The sequence below is a fragment of the Serinus canaria genome, chromosome 7 (genome assembly GCF_022539315.1).
Source record: "Serinus canaria isolate serCan28SL12 chromosome 7, serCan2020, whole genome shotgun sequence".
Classification (NCBI taxonomy): Eukaryota; Metazoa; Chordata; class Aves; order Passeriformes; family Fringillidae; genus Serinus; species Serinus canaria.
In genome coordinates, this window is record NC_066321.1 from 11,176,255 (window position 1) to 11,203,848 (window position 27,594).

General features: G+C 47.1%; 2 protein-coding genes across 2 annotated transcripts; one reads left to right on the forward strand and one right to left on the reverse strand.

Annotated features, from left to right (window-relative positions):
- Window positions 1–5,387: 5,387 nt before the first annotated feature.
- On the reverse strand, window positions 5,388–12,131 carry TSN (translin). The gene is made up of 6 exons (XM_018911360.3): window positions 11,986–12,131; window positions 11,812–11,905; window positions 8,952–9,048; window positions 8,031–8,146; window positions 7,310–7,389; window positions 5,388–6,980 (listed from the first exon to the last, which is right to left on the reverse strand). The coding sequence occupies exons 1-6, from the start codon at window positions 12,049–12,051 to the stop codon at window positions 6,744–6,746; spliced, it is 690 nt and encodes a 229-aa protein (XP_018766905.2). The 5' UTR covers window positions 12,052–12,131; the 3' UTR covers window positions 5,388–6,743.
- A 46-nt stretch (window positions 12,132–12,177) lies between these two features.
- Window positions 12,178–16,937, forward strand: NIFK (nucleolar protein interacting with the FHA domain of MKI67). Its single transcript, XM_009087844.4, is given in 7 exon segments — window positions 12,178–12,540; window positions 12,617–12,742; window positions 13,414–13,522; window positions 14,166–14,377; window positions 15,072–15,152; window positions 16,389–16,533; window positions 16,536–16,937. Coding segments are annotated over 7 exon segments (1,074 nt in total). The 5' UTR covers window positions 12,178–12,192; the 3' UTR covers window positions 16,589–16,937.
- Window positions 16,938–27,594: the final 10,657 nt, after the last annotated feature.

The following is a 27,594-nucleotide window of genomic DNA, read 5'->3' on the forward strand; positions in this document are numbered from 1 at the left end:
TAAATTATGTAATCTAGTGTATTTCAAAATTTAATTGAAAGAAACAATTTACATTGTAATGTAGAGTAACATAAAATGTTTTAATAATTATGTTTCAGTTACTTTTGGTGGATATTTTTTAATATTTGTATTACGGAGTATGTGTTTCACTTCATATGGGTGGCATTCAGATGAGCAATGTGCCTACATCTGCTCTGTGGATTCCCTGAACAGAATTCAGGGCTACTCCAAATGAGACTGGGTGAATGGTACAAACCTGCTACTCAAATTCTCACTAGGCAACCACAAATTGGCACAAACCCTTTTGCTCTGGAGCCAAAACTGAGGCCACAAATAACTGCCCCAACTGAGGCCTGCCCCATAAGGTCCAGCCTCTCTCAGTTGCTTAGCAGGGAAATGACTCAAAGCTGAACAATGGTAAAAAAGCAAACAGGGGTTAACCTTTTCAGCCTGACATTAACACTGACCGCTACTTTGCAAAATGTCACGCTGTGACTTACAAAGCAAAGGCCAGATTTCAGCCTGGAAGCTAAACTAAAGGAGCCTAAATTTTGGTCCATGGATCTGGGAGGACAGCCTGTAAATGTTCTTTTAGGCCCACAGGGTAAAGACAAAGCCAATCAGTTTTATTCACTACCAACAAAATGTTTTTATTACAGGCATTTATTTCACAGGAGGATTCACACAAGCACATTTATGTATTTCTCCAGAGATCAACCAGTATCAAAGGTCAGCACTGAAGGCAGACAGAAGACATCTTCACAAAGGTATCCCTAGTCTTGTAGAGTCACCACTGACCCAGCATCTGAGCAAGCCTCAGACTGTGCCCAGTGCTTGTCCTCTGGCCACTGCTGCCAGGGCTTGTTGCACTGCTGCGGGCACTGTGGCAGACACCACTGGTGTGTGCCTACTGGCTGTATTTTCTCTCATTCTGCACCATCCAGCATTTTAGTGCTTCATCTTGTCCTTGTGGAAATGAGAAGATTTGCATCATCTGGAGGGTACCCAAGACATGAGCGTGGCCGCACACAGCTGAGCTCTGTAGCGAGCAATAGCTGTCAAAGTGATTGTCAGGGCAGCAGCCTGGCTCCCTCAGGTGAGCTGGAATTCCCTCCAGCTCTTTCTTTCACTAGACAATACTGTTCCCCCAAAATATGCACTGAGCAGCTAGTGAAGAGCACAAGGCATTGCTTTTAGTTTGCCATTTGTTTTTCACAGAGATGCCTGAGCAGAGCAGCTGCTGGAGGAAGATTTCTCTTATGCTGTTGTGACAGATCTCATTTATGAGCCTTCAAGCCCCATTCACCTCACATGCAAAAAGCAACAGCTTGTAGCAACTTTGTCTTCTGTCCCAAGACCACAAAGGCAAAGCCACTTTCTCTTCATTTCTTTGGAGCACCTGTGACAAGAGAAGGCACAAGTACAGTAACAGCCCAGTTTATCCAGTGAGTAGGTTTCACAACCACAAAGTTTTGCTTGCTGGAAAGTTTTCAATTACTTTCCAGCACAGTGATTTTCTCCGCCTCAATTCATGCTTGAAACCACTAGTGGACTGTTTGTACACTCATATCTTTAAATCAAGATACCTTCAGCTAGCCTGCCTGTTCAAAAAGGTTAGGGAACAATAAGTACATAGAAGGTCTGATATTTAGCATCAATCTTATGTTTGGCTGATTGTTCAATTTGTCAGATTCAGGGTTTTTCTAGGTATCACAGGAAGCACCTGCCTGCCAGGCTCCTCTAATCATGGCCTATTTCCTCTGAACCAAATCTCCCCAGAAGAAGGTCCATGAATAATCACCGGGTATTGAGTTATGAGCAGGACGTGTACTCGGTGCTGTAGCCCTGTTCTAAAGAACCTGTGGCCAAGGAACAGTAAGTACAAGCCCTTTGATCTGGGACAGCTCTGGGAAGCGACAGTGGGGTTGCTGAACCCGTCAGACTGGGCAGAGGTTGTACTTCCAACACAGGCTACTTTTATGTACCTGCTGTGTGCAGCTGCTCACCTGCCTGTAAATTACAGGTGTTGAAAGGGGACATGAGCAGGGAACAATCCCTGTGGCCGCCTGTGGTATGGAGTGAGGCAGCACAGGAAGAGCAAGAGTGTCAGTATACTGACAAGGCAGTAGATTTCCATAATCTTCAGGCACCCTTCTGAACCAGATGATCCCTCTCCTGGGAAGTTCCAGGTCTTTCAGTGTCACATGTACACATCTTACTTGGCAGCCATGGAGATTAGTCGTGCTGTATTTTTCCATTTCTGATTAACAAAATGACAAAATGCTATTATAACCCCAGGTACTTGGAACAGGGTTGTCTGCAAGCCAAGAAAGCAATTATTGTTCCAAGCTGGCTGTCCTCCTAGGTCTCTGTAATATTTTTATGCCTTTCATTGTCATGACTGACAATACTAAGATTACTTTTCAAGACTCCTGCCCAGCAAACTCCCACAAGTAGTACAAGCAGACCTTTCTGGAAATACCCCTTGTCAGGGGAAAAAAGAAAAAGTTGGTTACTCCCTTGATTTACCAGAACTCATAAATGACCTTTGAAAACAATTTTGTATAAGACTTACTGGTCATTTACCAGGAAAACAACAAAAGACAGTCTTTATTTTTAGAGTCCATGTAGTTTTGAGTTCTGAAGGCAGACACACAAGATGACAAAACACTGGACTAAGAGCCCTCTGTGAGCTCAGGTCCCAAGGAAAGAAGCAATAGCTCCTTTATGAGTCACAAGGCTGGGTGGGAAAGCCTGAAGAAGACATGTGGAGATGAAGAGCAAATACTTCAGAGAGCAGACACTTCTGCTTTAGTGAATAGAGATCCTCTCTTTTATGGTGTTCTCATACTTTCCTGGTTGTCATTAAAGGAAGTGCAGATGGGGAAGGGGTACTCAGTGTGGGTCTCACTATTTGATCAAGAACACATCTGAGAGGGAGAACCAGCTTTGGTCTGGCAGCACTTGAACAAGAGAAGATAGATAGACTGCAGATGGTCCCAGCAGACCCCCAGCATCATCCACGTTCACTTTCTGCTCCCCTTAATTGCCTTGGTGTGTAATGACCTTACTGGCTGAAAAACCTGGGTGAGGCTCTGTAGCTTGCTCACTTTGCAGTGAAATGAAAGCAAATTATTTGTTCAGAGAGAAAATCCTTGGCAATCCTCTCAAAACGGGAAGCAGTTAAATAACTGCAAGAAAAATCTAACAATTTACCACACAGTGGTACAGCTCAGAGAATACTAAAAGCTGGCACCACTGGGAGAGGAAGAAGCCTCCTTCCAACACACTAGCACAGCAGCATGGAGGGGGGGACTGTGTGATGCACCAGGTCAGAAGCAAACACTGCTGAAAAATAAAGATGGTTTCAGCTAAATCAGTTCCTTGATCCAGCTCACTGCACAGACACCAGGTTTGCTGGCACCAGGAAAGGGCAGCCTGGAGGTGCTAACCTGTCCTCTGACAAGTGCCATTTTAAAGAGGTGGCTGGGCTGGCTGCAGTTAATCATTTCCAGCAGGCAGAGCCCAGTTCAAGAGCCAGCCCCAAGGTCTATTGTGCATCCTGCTCACTCCCACTTCCCAAACTGTTTCAGGTCAGCACTTTCATTGATCTGCTGGGCTTCAACAGCAGGGCTATAAATAAAGAGCCATTAATCAACTACTGAAGTACCCTTTTTACTGAAATAAAAAAAACCCACAGAAATGACATCAAGATGTGAAAAATCCAAACAAACAAGTTAGTGAATACAAAGACGATCCAAGAGAGCACTCCCAGGGATACACTTGAGGCTGAAGTGGCTCAGGGAACAGCCGTGCTGGGTGTTGAGTCAGCCTCTCCAGTGCTCCTGCGCCAACTCACTTCCCTCCCAGCTGCCAGCACACACTTCACAGTCCATTCAGTACCAACAGGAGTCACTTGTTCAGAGTTTAAGTGCATCTGATTTACCATGAGCCATCGAGCTTCTGCAGTCCACTGCCATTCCCTGCTCCCCCTTCCCTACTCAAGTCTTTCTCGGTTTTCCCTTCCTCCCTCTACTCCCCGCTCTGGGACAGGAACACAACTTACCATTTAGGATCAGAGATTCCTTGTCAAGGTCACAAGGCCCTACAGGCCACTGCGGTGCAGAGGAAGCTACAAAAGCATCCCCATCTTCCCCTGCTGCTGCCTAGGGAAAGTTAGTGGTTTTCTTTCTCCAGGCCCACGCTGGGAATAAGCTGTGTAGCCTGGCTTTTGCAAACAGTGATTTTCCAGAGGATGATGCTAGGCTCTCCCCAAGACTTAAAACAGGAAAGAACGAGCTGTTTGCTAAACACCCTCCAAGAACACAACACTGAGTGTTTCTTTCTTGGGCACTTGCTCTTCACAGAGCCTTAAACAGAAGGATCCCACTCCTTGCACCTCTGTAAGCCCCAGGTAAGAACCTTGCTCTTCTAGGTGTTCCTCCCATGGCCCCTGCACCTGTGCATAGCACTGCTTCCCCTCCATCAGCTCTCAGAACCCACCAGCAAGAGCTGGCAGCTGTGAGATCTAGTGGACAGCCGTGTTAGGCACGCAGGATCTCGTGTCAGGAAGCAGACCTGCTGCAGGACCAAAGGCAACTGGAGCACCTGAGATGCAAGTCAGTGCAAAGCCTTAACCAGCAGCTGCCCTGCCACATAGCCTCATATCCCAGTCCCACATGCCAGGAGTCCTCTAACCTAAGACATGCCAAACTGATGCTCAGGTAACCCTTCTCTATTTTCCTGCTCCCGCAATTTCCTGTGTGACCTTGAAGTGCACAGCTGTGTCTGCACAGCCTTAGGGTGTTGGTTCATCCCCCATCTCTGGTTTGGACAGTAAAACTGGCTTAAGCTCCTTCCTTCCTCCCACTGCCACAGCAATAAGTTGAGAAATGAGCAAACATTGGCACAGGGCAAGAACAAAAAATACTTTGAAAGCGGTTACATTGCCACAGGGCTCAGGAAGTTACACCTTCATTTTCTTCAGCTGTGAAAGGGGAATATTGCCATCTCCCAGTGTTAAGTGACATAAGAGACAAAGGATGAGGACAAACAAGAAAGATTATGAGATGTACTTAAAATAGTCTTGCCACCTCTTGGGTTGGTAAGGATAAACTCCACAGCTCTCCTGTTTTACTTGGTAAAATAGCTTGAAGTTAAAAAACCAAAAAATTATAAAAGCCTATGAAATCTGTTTGCAGTTTGACTTTGCACTTGGCAGTGTTTAAAAGTGTGCCACTGAACAACTACAGCCAAGGGGAGGAACTCCATTATTGTCCAAGGACAGCTGAAGGATGAACTGAAATGCTGGTATTCCAGAACAGGTTCCCAGCAAGGGAAGCACATAACAGCAGATGATCCGACAATAGGCAGAAGTACCAAGTGGCCATAATCAAAGAACAGCTTTTATTGGCCAAAATAACCAAGAAACCATTTTCTTCCAAAAAACAAAACAACCCCCTAACTCAGTGGTAAATCTTCACTGAAAAACCAAAATGCAAACACACTCTGCATAAACTTGACCGTTTCCATTCATCCTCTGAAGTATTCCGCCTCCTCCTCCTCCTAAGTCAGCTGTTTTCCTTAACCCTCCTGCACCACCAGAAGCAGGAGAATGGCAAAACTCAAAGTCATTTATGACAAGAGAATAAGCACATGGGGAGGCATGAGTCTGTCCACTTACACACATGAAAGAGGCTGTTGGTCTTTGCAAACATCTTACATGCTTACCTGAAAGCAGTAACCTCCTCGTTTCTGGAGATACAAACATTTTACTACACAAACTATAGTTTTGTGGTGTTTTTTGTTTTTAATCCCAGGATACAAGTACAGTTGTGGCCTGTACAGGTTGTTATAACTCAGACACCACCTGCAGTTTGTCAGTTTACACTTCTCTATTCAGAAAACTTGGAAGTTAAAAAAACATAAAAATTGGTACACTGAGTTCTCAAGGCAAATCATCATTTAAAACTCTGCATTTACTCATGCCAGTAAAACAAATACCAGACAGAGAAAGCAGAAAACCTTGCTCTCCCTGGTAACTGAAATCATGGTGGAAAGAAAAAAAAATATGAGAGAGAAAGAAAGAGAGAGAGAGGGGGAGAGAGGGAGAGGGAGAGAGAGAGATGCCAGGGTGCAAGACACCAGTTCCAATAGAGGAATTCTCAGGAGTATTTTCACTAATTTCTCAATTACAGGGTCTACATTATGAGAAACCATTAAAAAAGAGATCAGGCTCATAAACAGTTATACAAATTTGTTCAACTTACATAGGTGAAAATTTAAGAAACAAAAAGGAGAAAAAAAAAGTGTCTTAGAAAAAAAGTTGGTATATACACACTGTGTCTCTTTAAAGATCCCACGTGTCTGCACTGAGCTGAGTGCTGTGCACACACCTCTGAGGGTGTGCGAGCAGAGACAGCCACAGCACTTCCCTGACAGCAGGGAAGCAACACTACAGAACTAATGGGAATCTCAACTCGTGGGAGTTACTGACTACTATTGCTGCTGTGCAAAGAACAGCACCGTGTGTTTGACAGAGGAATTCCACTGGAAACAGTCTCCTGTCCTAATCTAGACATGATTTTACAAAACATTTAACAACTGTACTACACTTTTTGTAAGAAAATAGAGAGCAGCTTTGAGCTGCAGTTCTTCTAAACTACTGTAGGAAGGCTTCTCTAGGTACTTCCTAAATTGGCAACCATCTGAGGTAATGGATGATGCTGTTCCACAAGCATCCTTCACTTCTCCCCGCCTGCACCAACTGTTGCCTCCTTATTGAGTCCTCTGATGGACAAGTCATAAACCACTTCCTCAATTTTCTTGACATCGTATTTCAGGCCATCGTAGCGTTTCCTCAGGGAGTCATTCTTCAGGTTGAGGAGGCGGAAGCCAGAATCCAGCTCGTTGATAAAGGTTGAGATGCGGAGAGGGCGAGAATAGTCCCCAGCTGTGACACTGTTCACTGCCAGCCTGGCCTGCCAGAGGAGACACCAGAGAGCACAGCACACACATCACATCACAGTCCCCAGCAGTTACTGAACCAAATGAAGCACTTGTGGTCCTGGCAGTCAGATTATTTGTACTTTGATCTACCTTTTTGTTGGGCATAGTTCTGGATTTTCAATCAAATCAAAATTTAAGTTTAAATCTTAGAAGTATGACCGAGGAACATGAAGAGACGCATCTTGCTTCTGAACAAGTTCAGATCAAGATGTTGTGTATCATAACTGCCAGGAACAACTCGGGGAAGCTGAGTTTTCAAGGTCAGTTTCAAACCAAATACATACATGTATATCTTTCTTACCAGCTCACTGGCCAGAGTTAATACACCAGAAAGATAATCTTCAATGTCCAGGTGAAAGCCCCGTTCTCTATCAGCTTCAACTGAGACAAAAACAGAGCAGTGATGAGGTGGTGCTAAGCATGAGCAAACCCAGCCACCTTAAATTGCATTTCTTTACTGGGGCTAATTTGAAATATCAAATTTATGAAATACTATTACAAAATAAAAGTCAGCCTTTTCCTGTATGTGATGTAATTACAGCCTCTCTGTTCTTGATTCAGCATCTCGTACATCCTCAACTGTACATCCAACAGAGTAACTGGATTTACATCTATAAACAGGATGTATTTTCCTTATTTTTTCCAAATCTTTTGCTCTGTGAAGATACAATTCTTCCACGGCAAGAATTTAATCTGTTTTACACACTTTTTAAATACCAAAAGCAAGAAGTTAGAGAAACAAGCTCTCATCTTTGTGTTATGCCTTTGGTGTACTTACACACTTAGAATGAATGACCTTCATTGATGAAGAACTTATTAATGACTAAGTGCTTTTGTTAACATCAGGTTTGCCAATTTCCGTCTTCTGAGAATTTCTTGTTTACATAATGAAATCAAATACCAGATAAACTCTGGAACTGACTTCTCAGGAAGAAATGAAGTTCTGCTGTTCGCCTGTACCTCTGAAAGCTACAATGTCTAAGGTCACAAGCTTTTTCTCTTCAGTTACGGCATTAACTTACTCCCAAGTATTTCTGCAACAACTTCTCGGGTCACTAATGTTTCTGATTCCAAGTAGACTACAAATGCTGCCAGGAACACCAGCCGCTGCAGCACAAACCTCCAGTGCTCGTGAAACCTGCAGGAACACCAGGTCAAGGTATAAATAATTGATGTTTATTACTGGAGTGTTAGGCAACAAGCACACATTCTCTGTGTGTTTTCTACCTTAACACGTGCACTTTGCTGTAATTTTTGGTTTATCAAAATGACACCAGCTAAAAGACATCTCCTTGGTACTCCAGAACTCCTCACCCAGGTTACCACACCAGACACTGACATTTGCTCACCCCTCTCACACACCTCCTCAGCTCCCACACTTTTCCAGGCTGTGTTGCCCACAGACAGCCAGAGCTTTCCCTCAGCAGATCTGAGCTGACAAGATTCTTGTTCTTTTAAATGTTCTTGCCAGGCACTGTCCCCTTCTGGCAGCAACAGAACACAAAGGTGACAACTTCATTTAGTGTCTGCAGAACCAAACAGCCATTTCATGACAGATTTAGAGCTCTGCTCCCAGGAACACCCCAAACCGAACAACTTAACTGAAATTAATGGAGCAGCAAATGCCCTGCTCCCAGATACAAGGGCATCTCCAGCAGAACACCAACTTCTTAAGCCTCCCTTTTTCTTTTTAAAGAAAATTTCTAGAAAAATAATTCAATACTGAGTATTTTTGGTGAAAAGTTACAGTGTTTGAGCAAAAGTGTTTTTTATCTGCTGATAAAAACCTCACACTTGTCTACCACTATTTACTTTTCAAAGAGAAAGAAGCATTCAACCTATTAACCTTTACATCATTATTCCAAAGCAATGTTGCCAAAGGCCAAGCAATTCCCATATATATATAAATATATCTGTGTCTGGCTGGGTGTGATCCTGCACACCTGTAATACTGATCAGCAGGAAACTTGGTCTTCAGAGACTCCATCTGTGTCCTCACTGTACCAAAGTGCTCACGAGCCTTCTGACACTTCTTTGGAACTGAAAAAGAAACAGCACAGCATTTGGGGAATGAATACACTCAGGAAATGGGTATTTGACAGGCAGCAGAGGTTTGTTAACAGAGTTTCCCAGTGTAGACAGTGCTATTTACACTTCTTTCTTGTTCAAGATAGGCTACTGACACTTGAAATCAATCTGAGAAATATTCCTGAAGACGCCATGAGCCATAGAGGTAAAGCAGAAAGACTGTGGAACTCCAGGCTGTCTGACCTCCTCTGGGCCTTTGTTTTGAACTTGAGCCAAGATGTCCCAGCAACAGCCAGATCCCAAGCAATGGAACAGCACTAAACACAGCAGCTGGCCCCAAAGGAAGCACACACCAAGCACTGCTGCCAGGCAACTCTCACAGTCAAAGGAAAAGCAACTTTTATTTCTCTATATTAAAATCTTATTCTATTTTATTTCTAATCCGTCAGAATTTGGTTACATGAGGTGCAACATCCCTTCAGGAAACTGCATTTCCTGCTTTTTATGATGTATTTGCAGAGCCTGAGTTCCAGCTTGCCCCGTGTGTGTTACAGCTCTGCAGAGGAATGATCTCTTGTTCCTGCAGCAGCCACTGCCACCTCCCGTTCGCCGACAGAGTTACAGTCCCGCTGCACCTGAAGTGCCAGCGGCCCACCAAAGGCTCAAGCCACAACTTCCCTGCAGCCCTCTCACACAGCCTGGTCACAGCCCAAGGAACGACAAGGATCAACCTGACAGGTCCTCCTGCATCTTCATGTGCAGAAGCCAGGACTATTCACAAAAGCTACATCTGAAACCTGGGGTGGTTTTTACCAAAGAACACCTACTAGGAGTCCCTCAAGTGTGATTATAAAACTTCTGTTAATAATATATAATTTCTGTTTAAAAAATAAAGAAGAGGGAGAATGACATGCAAAAAATGAAAGCTTCAGGAAGCAGAATGTGGGAGTGCTCCATGTGGCAGCCAGGATGAAAGAGCTGTGTGAGGCTCACTGAGAGCTACAGGGCTGCCTCAGTCAGTGAGCATCACTTGGCTGGGGAACAGAGTAAGGAACACATTCACGTTTGGGTTCTGCCCAAACGTGAGGCACCTGTGACAAAAAGAAACAATCCTCACTTTAAAGGCTCAGACAATGCCCAGTGACACACACACAACCCCAAATTCAAACTACCCTTGCAGATGCCCAGGTGCCACCTCTGATGTTCTGCAGCTGCAAGAGCAAAGACAGAGCTGGCTCTGGGGCTGCGGCTGCCCCGCCTGTCACCCGGCCACAGCGGGATGCAGCACAGGCTGCCCTGCCCGGCCTTCCCAGCAGCTCTCCAGCTCCATCGGGACAAGCAGCCAAGGAAGCCTCTGCAAGATGGTATTTTAAAAGCCACTGGCTGGTACAGGAAGCTGTCCTCCATCAAACTCCCACCTATCCCAACGTTTTACTAACAGAGCTGAATTTGATGACAAATTCACAGGTCTGCTATCACAAGTTAACTTTTGAGCTATCAAGCATGAACTCATTATTATTGCAAGAATTATAAGATGAGACTTTGAGTTTTTTGTCAGTTTTTTTGTTTTGCATTTTTTTAGTTTGTTTTGTCCTTTTTTTTTTCTTTAACTATTCCAAATCTCTTCTCAGACTCCTCAAGTTCTGGGACCAGGTTTCTCCAAGAATTAAAAATCAAGCAAAAATACACTGAGTTGAATATGGGCCTCTACAACTACATGCTTCCCATTGCTGAGCACAGATCCTCTCTGAGGCCAGAGGAAGCCCAGGCCTCCAGCTCCAGCCCCACTGTGCTGGGGAACCTCATCAGGCTGAAACCAAACAGTCAGCTCTGCAAGGGAGTAAAACAGCACCTGGGGAGGCTGGTGCTGTTTCCCTTCAGAGGGTGGCTTGCACAAATTCCTCTCAAGAGTTTCCAGCAAAGTCAGAATGGTTGCTTCTTCTCACAAGATATTAATTGACTGGAAAAAACCCAGCTCTTCAGGGGCATATTTAAGTTTATTCCAGTACTTTCACCAGTAAGCTGAGAAATGAGGGGGCAGAAAGAGCAGATCTAGCACCTGGGCCTGCAGAGCTGCTCTCGTGGCCTGGAGGAAACAGGCTGGCCCAGAAACATTCTGTCCAACACCTGAGAAACCTGGAACCAGGCTGATGACAACCCAAACCTCCAAAGCTGCAGAACAATTCCTGCTGTCACTCAATCAGACATCAAGGACAGGTCCTGCCGTTTCAGTCCTTGGAAATTATTTTTACATTTTGCTACACACACACAGAGAATCTGGTGTGAGGTTTTGTACAAACCAAATTGAAGTGTGTTCCATCCCAGTCCATCCTGAATACCCCCTCAGTGCTCAGGACTACAGCTTTTTGGGGTGTGGGATGAAGAGATGAGACAGGGACACTGATCAAAGGCCCGGCAAGTGATGACACAATCTATGGGCAAGCCACTAACAGGGAGACCCTAAGAGCCAACTCAGCGGCCCAGGACATGAACACCTGGAAAACAACACATGGCCCTGCACCGAGACAGAAAACCACCAGGCTAGGGAGGGAGAAAGGGACAGAAAGGTGTCCATAATTCTGAACGGCAGCTTTACTACTTGTCCGGCTTGGAACCTCCCAGGTGCCCTCTCCTCTGCCCTGCAGCCTCCGGGAAACCCACGGTGAAGGCCCCGAGAAAAACTGTACCCTGGAAAGGGGGTCCCGGGACAGGGCACCCGCGTGCTCCCGCCCCAGAGCTGTTCTCCGCTGCCCGGGGCGGCGGCGCGGAACTCACTGTGCTGGAAGCCGGGCCCCTGGTGCACGCCCTGCAGCAGCGTCAGAATCTCCCGCGCCGTCTGCTCCAGCGCCTGCACCACCTTCCGGATCTCCTGCGGGCATAGCGCGCCGTCAGCCGAGGCACGGCACCGGCACCACCCCATCCCCGTGCCCGTCCCGCCCGCCCCGGCACCTCTCGAATGTCCTGGTCCTGGCCGAGCGCTCCCTGCAGCGCCGCGAACATCTCGCTCACCGACATGGTGCCGCCGCTTCCCGCCCACGGGGCCTTCCGCGCCGGCGGCGCGCGCCTGCCCCCACACCGCGCCGGGCTGCCCTGCGCACCGCCTGAGCGGCAAGGAATGGACGGAGGGGCGGCTGGGAGCGTGCCCAGAGAGTGCTGATGGCCCCGGGGATGCAGCTTGCCGCTCCTAGGGCGGGATTTTGTCGCCCCGGCGGTGTCCGTGTCCCAGGCCACCCTCCCGGTGCGGTGGGGCCGGGCCCGGTGTCGCCGCGCGCGGGCCCGTCCGCCCCGTTGCCGGGATACGGCGTCTGGCCGCGCGGCGCCGGCGCGAGGGCAGTGACATACTTCCGGCGGCCGCGCGGAGGCAGCATGGCGGCGGAGGAGGCCATGGCGGCGGAGGTGCCCGCGTCTGCCGCGGCCGTGAGGGCGGCGCCGCTCCTGGCGCTGGAGCCGCGGCTGCAGCGCCAGTTCCAGCAGAAGGTGCAGCGCACCAAGCGGACGGCCAAGGTGAGCGGGGCGGCCCGGCGGGGCGGGGGCGGCCCGGCGAGTCCCGGCCCGGCTGACGCGGTCTCTGTGCCCGCAGGAGGAGCTGACGCCCGGCGTGGTGTTCGTGGGGCATCTCCCGCGGGGCCTCTGCGAGCCGCAGCTCCGCGAGTACTTCGGGCAGTTCGGGACGGTGACGCGGCTGCGGCTCTCCCGGAGTAAGAAGGTGAGGAGCGGCCCCGGCCGCACCGCGATGTGGCGGAGCGCCCGAGCCCGGGCCGGGCAGTCTCCGTGACCTCTGGGGCTCCCCCCGTGCCCAGCAAAAGCCCTCGCAACGCGCAGAGGCCGCTGCGCCCTGAGGCCCTCGGGAGTCCCTCGTGGGAGCGGCGGGCCCGGGGGCTGTCCCCGACTGCCAGGCGGCGGCTGGGGCACGGCTCTTGTCCTTTTTTCCGTGAGTAAATTCACTCCCGTGAGAAGTGCTGGAGTGCACCAGTTCAAGGTACAACTAAAGTGCCACGGTTCTGTTTTAACTTACTTGTGTTTGATAAATCTAATTTCTTGTCACTTCTGGCTTTGCTGTCGCATTTTAAGATTACTGTATAAGCATGGAATAGCGAAACAGCAGCAAAGCAGGGCAGCTTTGGTTTTTTTGGCAAGTAAATACCTGTGAGCAGTTTGTTTTGTGTGTAAATGTGTATTTTACAAAAAATGTCATACCAATTTAGGACTAAATCTGTCTTTTAGGATTAAATTATGTTTTTCACAATTTCAGTGAGCTTTGTGAAATTAGTTGTCATTAGCTGAGAATGGGCTATGACTTTGGAAGAATAAAATAATTTTAGTAGAGCTCTTCAGTTACCAAAGCATTGTTTTATGTTTCTCTCTTGTCACTCACAGACTGGAGCCAGCAAAGGCTATGCATTTATGGAGTTTGAGTCTGATGATGTGGCCAAGATTGTTGCAGACACAATGAATAACTACCTGTTCTCTGAGAGACTGCTGAAGTGTAAGTATAAACTGCAGTGTAAGTCTTCTAGCATGCTTAGGGGTTTTTAAATGAAGTTTTGTCCCAGAAGTATTTTCTGTGGGGCTGAGCTTTTCATCATGTGTAAAGGTTTTCATCATGTGTAAAGACGTGCTCAGCAGGCTTTTGGTCACTAGTGCTGGTTTTTTCTCTAGGCTGATGTTGCTCTTAGTGACTGTGTGACATGAAATCTCAAGACAAAGTTGGGTTTGCTGTAGAGATAGTTCTTTTCACATGGGAACTCCTTGGCATTTCTAACTGCTGCAGTTTTTGTCTGTAAGGTTGGACAAAAGGGGGTTTTTGAGTAAAAGATTGAAATCACTGAGTTTCTCAGTCATAGTAACAGTAACACTTTCTTTGTAAAGGATTATGAGTTGACGTGTTGTTGTAAAACAATTTTGTCTGATCTTTCTGGATGAAGCTGTTAAAGTGTTTCACCCACCCATCCATCCACCCACCCACCCACCCACCCGTCCATTTCTCTGGCTGGCTGAGGATGCAGTGACCGTTTCTGCGTTCCTGACTCGCTGCAGCAGCACGGTGTTGTGGCCATGAGGTGTGCTGTGTGAGTGCTCTTGGCAGGAAGGGGAGCCCTACTGTAGCCTGTGTGCTGTGTTTGGTGCAGGTCAGTTCATGCCCCCTGAGAAGGTCCATGAGAACCTCTTCAAAGACTGTGACAAGATCTTTCGGAAGCCCTCTCAGCCGGCCGTGCGGCGCTACAACAGGGTCCGCTCCCTGCTGGAGAAGGCCAGGATGACCAAGCGCCTGCTGCGGAAGGAGAGGCTCTTACGGAAGAAGCTGGCTGAAAAGGGGCTGGGCTATGACTTCCCAGGATTTGTAAGTTTGGCATTGCTTCAATGAGTGTGTTAAGCAAGATGTGTTTCTAGAGTTGTGCTGAATGCACAAAATCATGTGTTTTGTGTGGAACTGGCAGAAGAGCTGGAGCCCCAAGGAGGCTCACTTGTGTTAGGAACTGTATGGAAGCACCAGGAATTCAGTGTGGTGCTGTTGCTGGGCTGCACTCTGTGTGCCTGTGGGTTTGCTTGTAGAGAGGTAATAGGTAACAGCAAAGGGCAGATGTTCCTTTTCTTCTGTTGGTACAAGCAGTTTGATATTCTGTGGTTTAATACTGGATCAGAGGTGGTGCAGATCACCGAAGAGCAGAGGGGCTTTGCCTGAGCCCTGTGGGAGGCTTTGGCACAGTGGGGGTTTGAAGGCAGGTCTCAAGGCCAGAACTTCTGTCCACAGCCCGTGCATGTTCCTCCTCTGCAGAGTGCTTGGGTCAGGTACTTTAGTTACAAGCAGTTAATGCTGTTTAACCTAGAATGTTTTAAAAATGCAGAGTAGCACATTTTCTTGTGTTGCTGTCGATGTTTTTGTTTAAACCAGATCACCTCTGTGTCAGTTTATTTCTTTAAATCTATTTGCTGTTGCAAAGATTTTGTAGTTATGGAACAAATCTATGAACTGCTAAGTGACTGCATCTTCACACAAGTGTGTAGTGATCCACCTGATCTGTCTTTCTTCCTAGGCTGCACAGGCGCTTTCCAAAAAGACAAAAAAAGTTAAAACATCCAAGAAATCAAACCTGAACGTTTCTTTGAGCAGCCAGGTAAGACAGACCAATCCTGGTGGTGACCACTACCACCATTCACGTTGGGGCGGAAGTTTCAAGTCTTCATCTGGCGCCTTAATACTGATTTCAACACACAAAAACCTTAACATTGTTTGCCTGAGAGATGTTTGTGCCAGAAGTAGCTCCTTTGAGATGTATTTACACTTTTGAACTTGGGAGGGTGATAGAATCCTTGTGGTTCCCTCTTCTGTGAGAGTATCCAGCAGCAAAGGCTTCTGCTCAGCATGCTGTAACCAGCAGTGCCTGTCCCTCAGTGTGTCTGCTGTCAGCTTCTGCTGTTCAGTGCTCCCTTGGGGCTGTGGTAGTGCAGGGTGCTGGGGCCAGCCACCTGTACACCTCCCTGCACCTGTGCTTTACCCTGGGATGACATTATCTCCTTGATGGGAGTCATTCTTTTGGACCATGTTTCAATGCCTCCTGTGTTGATAAAAAGGGAGTTGAATTGTTGATACAGTCTAGTGCTGTCTGTCCCCATTTCCGTACTGTACCGTCCCTCCTACCCCGTGCTCTCCAGGCACAGAATTTGGTGTTTAATGCCAGGTAAAAGTAGCAGCAGGATGAAAGGGAAGTTCAGGTCATCAGGACTGAGATTTGGGATATTGACAGTCGAAAAAGTCTGTAAGACATTAACATTTCTGTTCTGTTTCATCGTTGTGAGTTGGGGGGTGGGGGTGAGTGTTTGTTTGGGGATTTTTATTATTACTGGTTACTTTGTGATAATTGGGGGGTTTACATGTGATAATTGGGGCATGGCTGGTTGTGAGGAAGACAGGATAACTAATACATTCTGTCAGCTGAGTTCTGAGGGCTTACTGAGGTAACAAAGCTGAGATGTTTCAGCTCTGTTGTAAAATTGAATGTGGCATTTCTGTATGCCAGTCTCAAATACACTCCCTCACCCCCCTGCCCCGTTGCCCTGATTATGTTCCGCTTGACTTTCATGATGCTTTGAGTCAGGAAATACAAGGTTTAGAAAGAAAATGTGCATAACAAGACGCTAAAAATGTGAATTAATTTCCATTTGCCTTTCACATACACTTCTTTGAAGGTGACACTCCTGACCAAAGAAATAAGGTCTACAAAAGTAGCTAGTTATATAAACAATTTTCTGAAGGAGAGCTGGACTGAGGTGTCTTGTGGTACCACAGGGGCAGTGACAGCTTTTTCTGGCAGATGGCTTTGCTGTGAATCCTGTTTTTCTGATCTCTTCAGGATCCTACTCCAGTGTGTACTCCAGCAGTGCTCGAGCGCCGGAAAGCTGCTCGGATGGACGATGACACAGAGGATGAGGAAGTAACTCTCAGGCTTCCCTCTGCCAGCAGTAAGAACTCTGTGCAGAGACCAAAGAAGCAGCCAAGGCAAAGGCCAAGCCTGAAGAAACAGAAACAGACTTAAAATTTTTATGCCTGTAGCCATATTTTTCTCAACTTAAAAACTTTTGAGGTGGAGCTTCTACTGGGTCTGCTGCCCTGGCTTGGTTCATCCTGCCTAGACTGTTTCAGGCTTCTTAGGCAAGGACTCTGTTCACAAATCCTGTCCCTGTGGTTTAGCCATCAAGGGACATGTGAAGATATTCTTGACTTTGTGCTCACAAATGCCCGTGCTGTGACACAGCTACAGTAGTCCTGAATCTTCAGTTAATTTTATAACTCTGTTTGGAAAGAAAATATGAGGCTGTCCGTTCAGAGTTTGCTAATGCAAGCAACTGTATCTTACATTTATAATTAATGACAGGTTATTAAAGAAATTACCATTTTTCAACTTTCTTTGTTCTTGGTAATGGTTCTTCTGTTTAACTGAATGTCCGTGTTTTGTGAAAGTTCTCATATATTTGCACTGATGGAGGCTCTCGAGAAGATGCACCGATAATCAGAGCAGTCTGAGTTTTGCTGGCATTTCTGTTGTCCTGTGTCACTGCATTTTAGTTTCACAGCTTGCATGAAACCGAGAGTGTCTTCTGCTCCAGGGGGTGATAAGCACATTGAAATATTGTAATAACCAGGAGTGCAAAGGCAGGTTTTTGTCAGCAGTAATATGAGTTCAGAGAATTGAGTGTACGTTTTGTAATGCATTAAGATTCATTCTTGTTCCAACTAGCTTGTCATTGCAGATGGCAGGTATCCGGTCCTGCTTGAACAGGCAGTTTGTGCAGTTAGAATTTGGATTTTAATGCAAGTCTGAGATGTGTAGAAATCCCAGACTGGGTTCTGTGCACATACTTAGCTTTCATCTGTTATTGTCTTAAACACTCTAATGCTGTTGGCTGCTGATCAGGCTTTGCAGAAGATTTTAGAGGAAAGCCCAGGTGATAATAACCAGCTAGGTAGGTGGCTGGCACTAATTCCTTGGCTACTTTAGTTGATGTCCTGGCAGACAAAGATTAATCTAAACCATTGGCCTTGCTGATTCTGATCTGTCTGACCTGATCACTGGAATAATTGTGGGATCATAACGACATTGTCTAGGTGACTCAGATCATTCTCCTTTCTTGAAGAAGCCACTTGGATGAGTGCATCTTCATATCAAATGCTTGTCACCTTGGGCAGGCCAGGGGAATCTCTTCACCAGCCCCAGCTCAAGGACAGTCCTTGCCTTTCAATGAAAGTGTTGCTGCGTACATCTGTAGGCTTCCTTCCCTGTGAACCCATGAGAAATAGGCACTCAGCTGAGGTTTGAGATACATGACCACTATAGTGGTTGGCAGAAATTGTTTTTCCGTATCTGATGTGCAGCTCTGAAAAATTTCTACCTTGACATCATACAGCAGGGAGCAGCAGAAAAGAAGCAAAATGCATCTGCCCAGAATAAACAGTTTTCTTTTGAAATCCACGTTCTCGACTTTGTGTCAGGCACATAATGATGGCTGTTGAGTCAGGAAGAGCTAGAAATGTGGCTGCGTTTCTCCCGGTGGAGCTGTAGCTCCTGACACCGGGGGGCAGCACGGCTCAGCTGTGTGGCTATGCCGCAGCACAAGGGTTCCTGGGAAACCGCCTTTGTAAGGAAAGCCTCTCCAGGCAGTGAGTGGCTGCACCGGTGTGACTCTTGTCTCTAACACGGCTTGAGAATTCATGAGAAACCTGATACTGATCTTAACCAAAAATGCCCATTTCTGTGGTGCTGACACAAGTGCTCCTTCCTAGGCTGCTGAGTTAAAGCTGCTCTTTAGAAAACTTAGTTTATCCAGAGTAACTTCTCTGGTGCAGTTCCACATACCCCAAAGCCTGAGCATCTCCATTCCTGTGCTTCCCATTCCAGAGCCTTGGCCTGCATTTTGAACATGGAGTTGCTGTCTTCCCACTCTGCTTCTGTTGCTGTGCTCCTCTCTGTGCCCAGTGTTCTGCCCCTGCCTGTGTCCACTTGCTGCTTTCTTCCATGTTTGACTCAGTGGCTTCTCATGCTGCTTGCCGTGTCAGGGCTGTCCTGTCTGGCTGCACGAGCTCCTGCATGTCCCCTGCATGAGGGATTTTGGCTTCTGGAGGTCTCTTGGAAAGGTTTGTGCCTTTAAGCTAAACCCCTGGCTGCTGCTGGCTCTCCAGAGTCACATAGCAGTGTGAGCCTCGATGGGAAGACGTTCAAGAAAACTGCTCACAATAAGGGTTGCTTCCTGCTGTAATTTTCCTTTCCCTTCCTTTTGTTTGTTCATCTTCCTTCAATTGAGATCACTTAGATGGCAACTCTGAACAGCAAGAAAGCAAAATTCTGTGTTGTTTGAGGAAAGCATAATACCCAGGCTACAGCAAGGAGCTCTTGGCAGAAGGCAACTTTTCTTGGTGATAGCTTCTGTTTTTAGGCTGCCTGTGTTATTAATACACTGCCGTCCAGGGAGATGTACGTAAGCAGAAATTTAGACACCTGATACTTGCCAAACATAGTTTCCGTAGCAAGTGGACAGATGTGCTGTGTCATGAGTTATGCCCCAGTCCCTGCACTGATTTTTGTTTCTCATTTCTCCAGTAATTTGTTTTGTTCATCTTGGACAAACACAAACCTCCTGGCCACTGATGTTAGGATAGGCTCCAAATTGTTTTTACTGGGATGCTGGGAGTGTTGGAGCTGTGGTTTCAAGGCATGACTTGCAAGAGCTCTGCCTTTCAGTTATGAGTGACTTTGTGGAGCTGTTTTGCTGAACACATGTATGTATTACTCTTTGCAAGCTTGAGAAACTTAGGTGCTAGCCAAGCCTGCTAATTAACACTCATTTATTACAATTTCTCTGTTTTGGAGGAGGGAGTAGGGTTTAAGAGTGCTCACCATTTTCTGGCCCAAGAAATACTCAAAGTAAAAGAAGAATGAGGGGTAGAGAGGGTGGGGGAGAAAAGCAGAATTGGCTGCAAGATAAAGGGAAGAAAGGAATGATGAAGGCAATGCTTACCAAGACAAAGATACTGGTGAATGTGGCAGGGTTAAACTGCTCAAAATTAAAGATGGAGTTTTATGTTTTCCTACTACTTATTTTGCCTGTTGGATGTGCTGTGGGATGCCCAGGCTGCGCAGTCCAAGTGCTGGTACTTGCTCATGAGCCAAGTGAAGGAGGAGAGCAGGCTGGGCAAGTGACACTTGCTCTTGCCAGTACCAAGCCTGTTTGCTTGCATACCTGGCTTTGGAAATGGTTGCAGCCCTGGGGAGCAAGGTTAAAACCTGTCTGCAAATGGCTCATGGTGCAAGGGAGGACTTAGGGATGGCTCTGAGGGGTGACATGCTCTCCTCTCCAACTAACCAGTGAGGCAGAGGGGAGCTCCAGCAAATTCTGGTGTTGAGTGATGGGAAGCTTTTCTCTCACTTTGCAGTGTGATGCAGCTGGCGGGGGTGGGCTGTGCTGTGTGAGGTGCTGTGCACATCCCTGCCCTGGGCAGGGTGCTGCAGGTGAAAGCTGGGCGAGCAGGTAACAGGAGTACAGTGAATGTGATCTCCATTACATGTTTTCCAAGAATATCCACAAATCCTCTTGGACCAGACTCCTTCATTGTCCAAGATGCTGTTCAAACACATCCTTTTCTCCTGACTTTTCCATCTAACTTCCATATTCTTGAAATGTCTAACTCTAGGCAGCAATAATCTGCACTTCTTAGCCAGAGGAGTGCTGGGGACCACCCCAGGGTGCTTCCGGAACGGTGGGGAGGCCATTTGTGTGTCAGGCTGCTGCTGGCACTGCTAATGCAGGCACATCCCTCCCTGCCCAAGGGCAGCAGCTGTCAGAGCAAGCTGAGGAAATGGTTAACTGTGTGAGTGAGAATTCCTGAAGTTAAACGCTTTCTTCCATGCAGGGTGCAGCAAGGCCTCTCATCACTTCTGACACCCAGCATTAATTAAACATATGGCACTAACAGAGATCTTGGCTGTCCTGGGAGGCTTGGAGTCGTTACACACCTGTGTGTCTGTGACCAGTAACCATGTGGTTCTCCTGTGCTAGGAAAGGAAAAGCTGCAGAGAAGCTCCTACACAAGAATTGGCTCTGATCAGGGAAGAAAATGCTGGTTTATGATAGTCCTCATAGGGAGTGTTGTTGAAGAGAGAACTGTGAGGACTAACTCTGCGGGACTTTGAGACAGAAAGGTGGGGCCTGCAGTGAGCCACAGGCACTGGGGTCGCTTCCTTTCCCTGTCTGTCCATTTGATACATCACATGGAGACTGGGGCTTGGCCTGGATTTGAAACTTGTTTTAAAGAACAGGAAGGAAAGAAACAAATCTCATTTTTATGATAGTGATTTTGGAAAGCCCTGTTCTTTTCTGTGTGTTTTTCCAGTGCTGGCTGAAAGGAGCCTTGGTAAGCAGGTGCAGATGTGGAAATTGGGCTGCTTGCTCTGCAGTGAGGCATTGCTGCCAGTTTCCCACAAGGGCTTGCACAAACTCCCAGTTTGCTTGTGTACTGTTTTTTTAAAACAAGCAGGGAAGTAGAGTTACTTCTGTCAGGGTGGCTTCATAAGGCTGAGAGCGTTGCAGCATTGGGAGGGTGAAGGCAGGACTTGCCTCTGTGCTGTGTTTGCTCAGTTACTGTTTCTCACAAAAGGCAGCCCAGTGGTGGGGAGTGAGCAGGGTCTGTGCCAGCTGTGCAGCAGCAAAGCTGCTTTGTCACCTGCACTATTTTTATTTCTGTTGATGTGAGAGCTGGAAGGGCTCTGGTGTGATTTTCAGGTGCTGGGCGGCATTTGCAGGTCTCCCTGTTAGAATAAAGTGTTGGGTTCATCTGCCCAGAGGGGATGGCAGAGGGAATGTAAGACAAATCTCTAGTTTTCCTTCAGCTATCCCACACAAAGACATGCTGTTTGTGGTTTATTAACAGGGCAGTGCTAAAAGTGCTATTGAACTGTATCCTTAAAAACAAATTCCAGGTTGGAACTGCTGGACCTTTGTGACTGGTCTGGCAGGAGCTATGCAAGTGCAGAGGACTAGCTCCAGAGGCAGTATGGAATCTCCTAAGGCAAATGTGTCTGTTAGTGTCATGTCAGTGCAACTCCATTAGATGAATCACTGCCTAAGTTTTTATCCTGAGAACTACTACCTCATCTTTTTAACCCCATCAGCTCATAATTTTACAAGATTAAATCCTGCCTGTTAACTTTTAGTACAGAATTGACCAATTGGTTGTTAAGACTCATTTTGAGTTAGTGATTTGGACACTTGGGATTGGGTGGGCTGCTAGTGTATGTTTGCTGTGTTGCCATTCAATGTCAGTCCTCCCATTGCATTCTGTAACAGCTTCCATTAATTTCAGTAGAAATCTGCATTTGAGGTGAAGGGTGACCTAATCTTTAAAAAGGATCTTAATCCACTTAGCCTCTATTGCAAAGCTCAGCATTTTTTCCTCGTCAGGAGCAGACTGCATTCCTAACCTTGATGTGTCACTTTCCAGTTGGCTTAATATTTGAGTGAGGATAAAAGGAAATGTTTTTCAAATACTGAACCCATGCTGGTAAGGTATGTGCACATGCAATGTGCAAGTATTAAAAAAAAAAAAGGAGATATGAGCATAATTGTGTTTGGATGGTGGAAAAAAGATAAAATAGTATCAGCAGATGACCATAGAGAACAAGCACAGGAAGAGGTAGATCCATTCAGAACAATGTAACTGGGAAACAATGAGGGAGGCGGAAATGGGGATGAAATGTCATTTAATGTAAATTTAAGTGCAAGACAAAATAGGACTCTTGTGAGTTTGACCTGTAAAAGTCTCTTCCCAGAGGCCTGACGGCAGCCAGGAAAAATACAGTCTCTGATGCAAATATAAGACCTGGTGCCCATGCCTTGGTAAGGCCAGAGCTGATCTTCCAGGCTACCGCGTTAAACCTAGCACAGCTCAGAAAGCATGGAAAACTGTTGCCAGTAGCCTGTGTTCATTTTTGGGGGGGGTTTCAGCTCAGGCTCTGGTCACAAAACAAAGAACACCACAATTAACACTAATTGGTACCTTCCTTGATGTTTGGTCAGGGAGAATGAACCATTCCCTGCCTTCCTGGAGGCAGTCACTCCAGGTCAGGGGAAGAAGCCTGTGGGGATGTCGCATGGCTCACAGGACCTTCCTGCCAACGGGAAATCTCGAATCCAGCCCAATTCACACTGCCTGAGGACTACCTGCTTTGTACAGGATGTTTCTCCTTGGGTGGCCAAATGTCTGCGAGGAGTGAGCACATGTAGACGAGCCAGTGTGCACTCCATGGGCCTTGAAGCCATTTGCTCATTTCCCTTTAATCAAAACCTTCTGCTCTTGCGTTTTCTTTTCTGTTTGGTGACTGAAGCGAAGCTTCATGTGCCTTCACGTGGGAGTTAAGTGGGTCAGTGGGATGCTTTGTTCGAGGCAGCTCTCACGTGGAAAAAGTCCAATGCAAAACACTGAGGCTTGGCAAGAAAGTGCCAATTAAAGATAGCGGTGCGGGAGCACATTGTGTGAGCTGAAAGCGCTCAAATCTGGGGCTGTGACAACTGCCATGTGCAAAGGGAAGAATGAGGAATTATTAAATTTCACGTTGATCTGAAGTACTTGTGCTTTCCCTGTCTCAAGTGTTGTTCTCATGCAGCATGGACAAGGAGTTTATTCCCTGTTTCCCAGGTAAGTGAAGGGTAGAAGAGGTGAGTCACACAGGGGACCTGTGCCAGAGTAGGATCAGCAGCACTCAGAAGTTGGGTACTTAGACTTCACCTCATGTTGGCCCATGGTATTTGTGCCAACAGCAGTCCACCCTTCTCCTCAGCATGGCACAAGGCTGTGCAGGAGATGTAAGCGCCAGGAGATGGCAAAGGGAGAGATCCATTGCTACATCGAGTCAAGGGAAGCTGTTCTCCCCCTTAGCCATGCAAGCAGTCAAGTTGGGACAGCACATAAAGGAAATGTGGCTAAGGCTGCATAACAGTGTGCTCAACTCTAGGGAAGCAACCCAAGGACAGCCAGGCTTTGACACTGTTGTCCTCTGCTGTTATGGCCAGCTATATCATCATACTGTCATTCATAAATAAAAACATTTCTCCCTGAAGCACCAGGCTTTCAGATTCCTGAGCAAATGTTGTGCAAAAAGGCCCTGAAGGAAAGCAGAAGAGCAGGTCATTCAGGTATAGTCAGTGTTTCTGCTGAAATAGTCCATCCATCTGCTTCTCACTAGTTTTATTGATGTGTTTTTATTTGAAAGAGAAGTGTTGTTAATTGAAAGCTAGACTATCCTTACATTTCTTTATTTAAAAAAGCTTTCTGACTTTGTTTTGCCCTTACTTTAAGCTTTTTGTGCCCTTGCAGCAGATGTCCTAAGTTCATCTCTTTTTTCACCTTGCAAGATGGGCTGTGCTTTGTTTTGCACATGTATAAGCACACAGCTCCTTGTGTCCAACCAGACCTTTCTCAGCAAACAGGGAACAGTGTACTTTGCAGTGGTCTGATTAGAGAGATGCCTGCAGCTTCACTAGGAGCAGTATCCTCTCAGGAGACTTTTCCACTGCACTGGCCTCTTTGTTTTGGAGACAGGTAAGTAAATGGAGATCTTTCAGAAATGAGAGCATAGTAAAAAGTACTTTTTCAAGTATGTTATGGATAGGGGAACTGCCAAATGCCTGCTGCTGAGCCACTGGTAGTGAAGGCCTGGTCAAGCAGTCTCATGTGATAGCAGCAGCTCCTCCAGTGGTTACTTCAATTTCCTTCATTTAGAGAGTCCTCTCTGCACCCCAGGATGAACCCCCAGGGCCTCCTTAGCAATAGCACAGTTGTTATCTAACCATAACTTTGGAGAAGCTGAGGTATCTCTGCAGACTGGATTCCAGCCAGAAGCTTAGATCTGGTTGCCCTTCGGGTATCCTGCCGTGCCTTCATGGTGTTTGCATTGGGAACTGTCGCAGGCGATGGATGTGCAGTTTGTCACAGATGTGCCAGAACTAATGCAGGGTGATGGCCCTGGGAAAGCTGATGGATTGTGCCATGGAATCGAGAGCAGAATTAAAGAATACTGAGATTAATGTTAAGAAACCTAAAGGCCAAGAATCAGAGAATGCTTTCACCTTCTACTTTTAAAAAGTTGGAAGAAAACCTGCAGATTACAATGTAGTTTTGACTTCTTTTCCTAATGAAAACAAGGCTTATGTGACCAGTCTGTCTGTCTGCTTCTATTCAGCTGTCAGGCTAACCCCATCCTTTTCCCTTCTCAATGTTTAGGGGGTAGGAAACAATCTCAAGTTTCATGAGAATGGAAGAGAGAAATAATCATTGCCAGCCTCAGGGGAAGGTAGAAGGGAGCTCAGGCATGGTGTGATCCCTTGTGATGGAGGGCTGCCCTTCCATCTGCACAGGGATACAGCCCTGGACTAACCCCACTGTGCCACCATGTCCCCTTGGAGGGGAGTGACACAGGACACACAAAGGAAGGCAGGACTGCTGAGAGAGGAGAGCGGATTAGAGGGACAAAGAACACAGACCTGTGAGAAAGCAGGCATCATTAGTGCTGCTGCTCATGGATCAATGTCTTGAATATAGGCATAAACTGTTCTAAAAGTCTCTGCAGAGAGCAAGGAAACAGTAATGTAGTAACAGGAAAAAAATCCAAATATTAGAGCTGATTATGTGACAAATTTATTTCTGTGCAGACTTTTCCTGCTTTAAAATAAAAATGTGAAGAAAACACATAAAGACCATGTCCATAATCTGCCAGTTGCACAAGGAAGCTTCTAAGTTTTATGCAGTTGTTGTCCCTCGAATTCTTGCAAAAAAGAGAATAAAAGTAATATTTTGTATGCAAGTTTTACCTAGGAGTGGAGGAAAAAATACTTTAACCTATGTCAACTGCATTTCTCAGCATTTCTTTACAAAGCTTTAGCCTGCCAAACAGTGAATGTAGAATCACCAGAAGAAAGAATCTGTGAAAAAAGGGCAAATATACAACTATATCAGAAGGCAGTTTTGGGAGATTTCCAAAGTAAATGCCTCTTCATTGTAATACTGAAGAGAATAAATTCACAGCAAATGTGTGACACACAATAATAAATGTGTGATCCAAAGTCATTGATTTCTTACTAAAACTCAATAAAATATTGCTTATCATAATTCACCTAACTTACTACTATTCCATTTTTATCTCATTTTCTCGCTCAAAATGAGCAAGGTATTTTGTGAAGTTCCTGCTCTGTTCCCAAAAATATTTGGGAACAGAGCAGGAACTATCCAGAGTTTCTGAGAGAACTTTACCTGTAGTTCTAGCAGATCCAGATGAGGTGGAATGATTGGTCCTTTGTTAATGTACCCATGATCTCTGTCCTCAGCTGCTGTTGGGACACTGCAAAACAGGAGAAGGGCAAAACACTGGAGGAGTCCTGTTTGCAGAACTGCCCAGCCAGGGAGGGGAAATGCTTGGGACACGGCTGTGCTGAAGCAGAGCTGTCTCTGCTGTGGGTAGTGCTTAGCCAGTTAGGGCTCTCAGGAGATTAGCTACTGCCTGGGGGTGAGAACCATGGTAATTTCTAAAGCTGGTCTGTAATCACCTGCTTTCAGTTTACTCAGACCTGGCATCCTTTTAAGCACTAATATCCCCAGCTTTCTCTTGACATCTGTGCAGCCTGTTCCAGACTACACTGAGCCTGTGCCAATGGCTTCACCCAAAGCAGCAGTTAGGTATTGCTCTGCAACCTGATGGCAAAAAAGAACAAGCTGGAAAATCTTGGATTATTTGGAGGGAGCTTGCCAAAAGTCACTGTTGCGGCGGAGCTGTGAGCCGAGGAGAAGGGTGCTATTATTTCACAAAGTTATGAATGAAAATTGATCCTTTGTTCCTCATGCTGCTCTCCCATGTTTTGGTGGCTCAGACTCGGTGCTCATTGGGAGCTGCAGTGTTAGGGAGGTCAGCTGCCTTCTGCAGCACAGAGGACGAGGACAGTGGTGGTTTGAGGAGACATGGAGGTTCATTCCCCACAACCAACAGGAAAACAGCAGTCATGAGCCCAGGGAACAAGATGGCCAAATACATGTTGGTTAAGAGCTTCTGCACAGGGCATTTATTTTCCATTCTCACCTCAGTTATAGAGTGGGACTGCAATTTTTTCCATGAAGGAGAAAGGGTCTAGTGGGAGGGCAATAAAGATCATTAAGAGACTAGATCCTGTCTGGTATCAGAAAAGGCTGAGAGAATTGGGGCTGTTCAGCTTTGAGATGACAGAGGGGACCTCATCCATGTATATAAATATCTAAAGGGGGTTGTCAAGAAGATGGATCCAGGCTCTGCTCGGTGGTGCCCAGCAACAGAAAAGGCAACAGGCAGAAACTGATGCACAGGAATTTCCGCCTAAACATGAGGAAGAACTTCTCCAGTGTGCAGCGACCGCGCACTGGCACCGCTTGTCCAGAGCCAGTGTAGCGTTTGCCTCACTCCAGAGGTGCCATGGCACAATGCCGTGCCATGTGCTGTGGGATGGCCCTGCCGGGGCGGGGAGGTTGTACCGGGTGTGCCGCTGTGGTCGGTCCGTCCCGGCTGCCGCACTCGGAGCTTCTGCGGCTCCTCCCAAAGGCGGGCAGCGCGCGCTCAGGGGCACGCGGCAGCGCTGAGCCCTCACGCTCACCGCGCGCAGCCTGCGGGACTCCTCTCAAAGCGTTTCGGCCTGTCCCCGGTCGGAGCAGCAGCCGGGGGCGCGGCAGTAGTTGAAGGCTGGTCAGCAGGGACGGGACCGTGGCATTCCGGGGAAGGCGAGTAGCATTCCCGGGAAGGCGGGTGGCATTCCCGGGAAGGCAAGCGGAATCCCAGGAACACGCGTGTCCGCGCTCCCGGACCCGACTCCCGGCGGGCGGGGTCGCCATGGTGACCGGGCGCGCGGTAACGGTCCCCGCGCATGCGCACGGGGCGCGCTGATCTCACCGCGGTACCGGCGGCCGCAGGGCGGTGCCGCGCCGGCGCGCGGGGCGGGGCGGGGCGGGCGCGGGTGGCGCGTGCGCGCTGGATCCCCCATTCTTCCCGTGGTCAG

Coding starts and splice junctions, on each gene's coding strand:
- TSN (XM_018911360.3), bottom strand. CDS start 12,051: ATGTCGGTGAGCGAGATGTTCGCGGCGCTGCAGGGAGCGCTCGGCCAG. Junction 9,049..11,811: donor GGGGCCCGGCTTCCAGCACA/GTGAGTTCCGCG, acceptor TTTCTTTTTCAG/TTCCAAAGAAGTGTCAGAAG. Junction 8,147..8,951: donor CCTGCTGATCAGTATTACAG/GTGTGCAGGATC, acceptor GTGTTCCTGCAG/GTTTCACGAGCACTGGAGGT.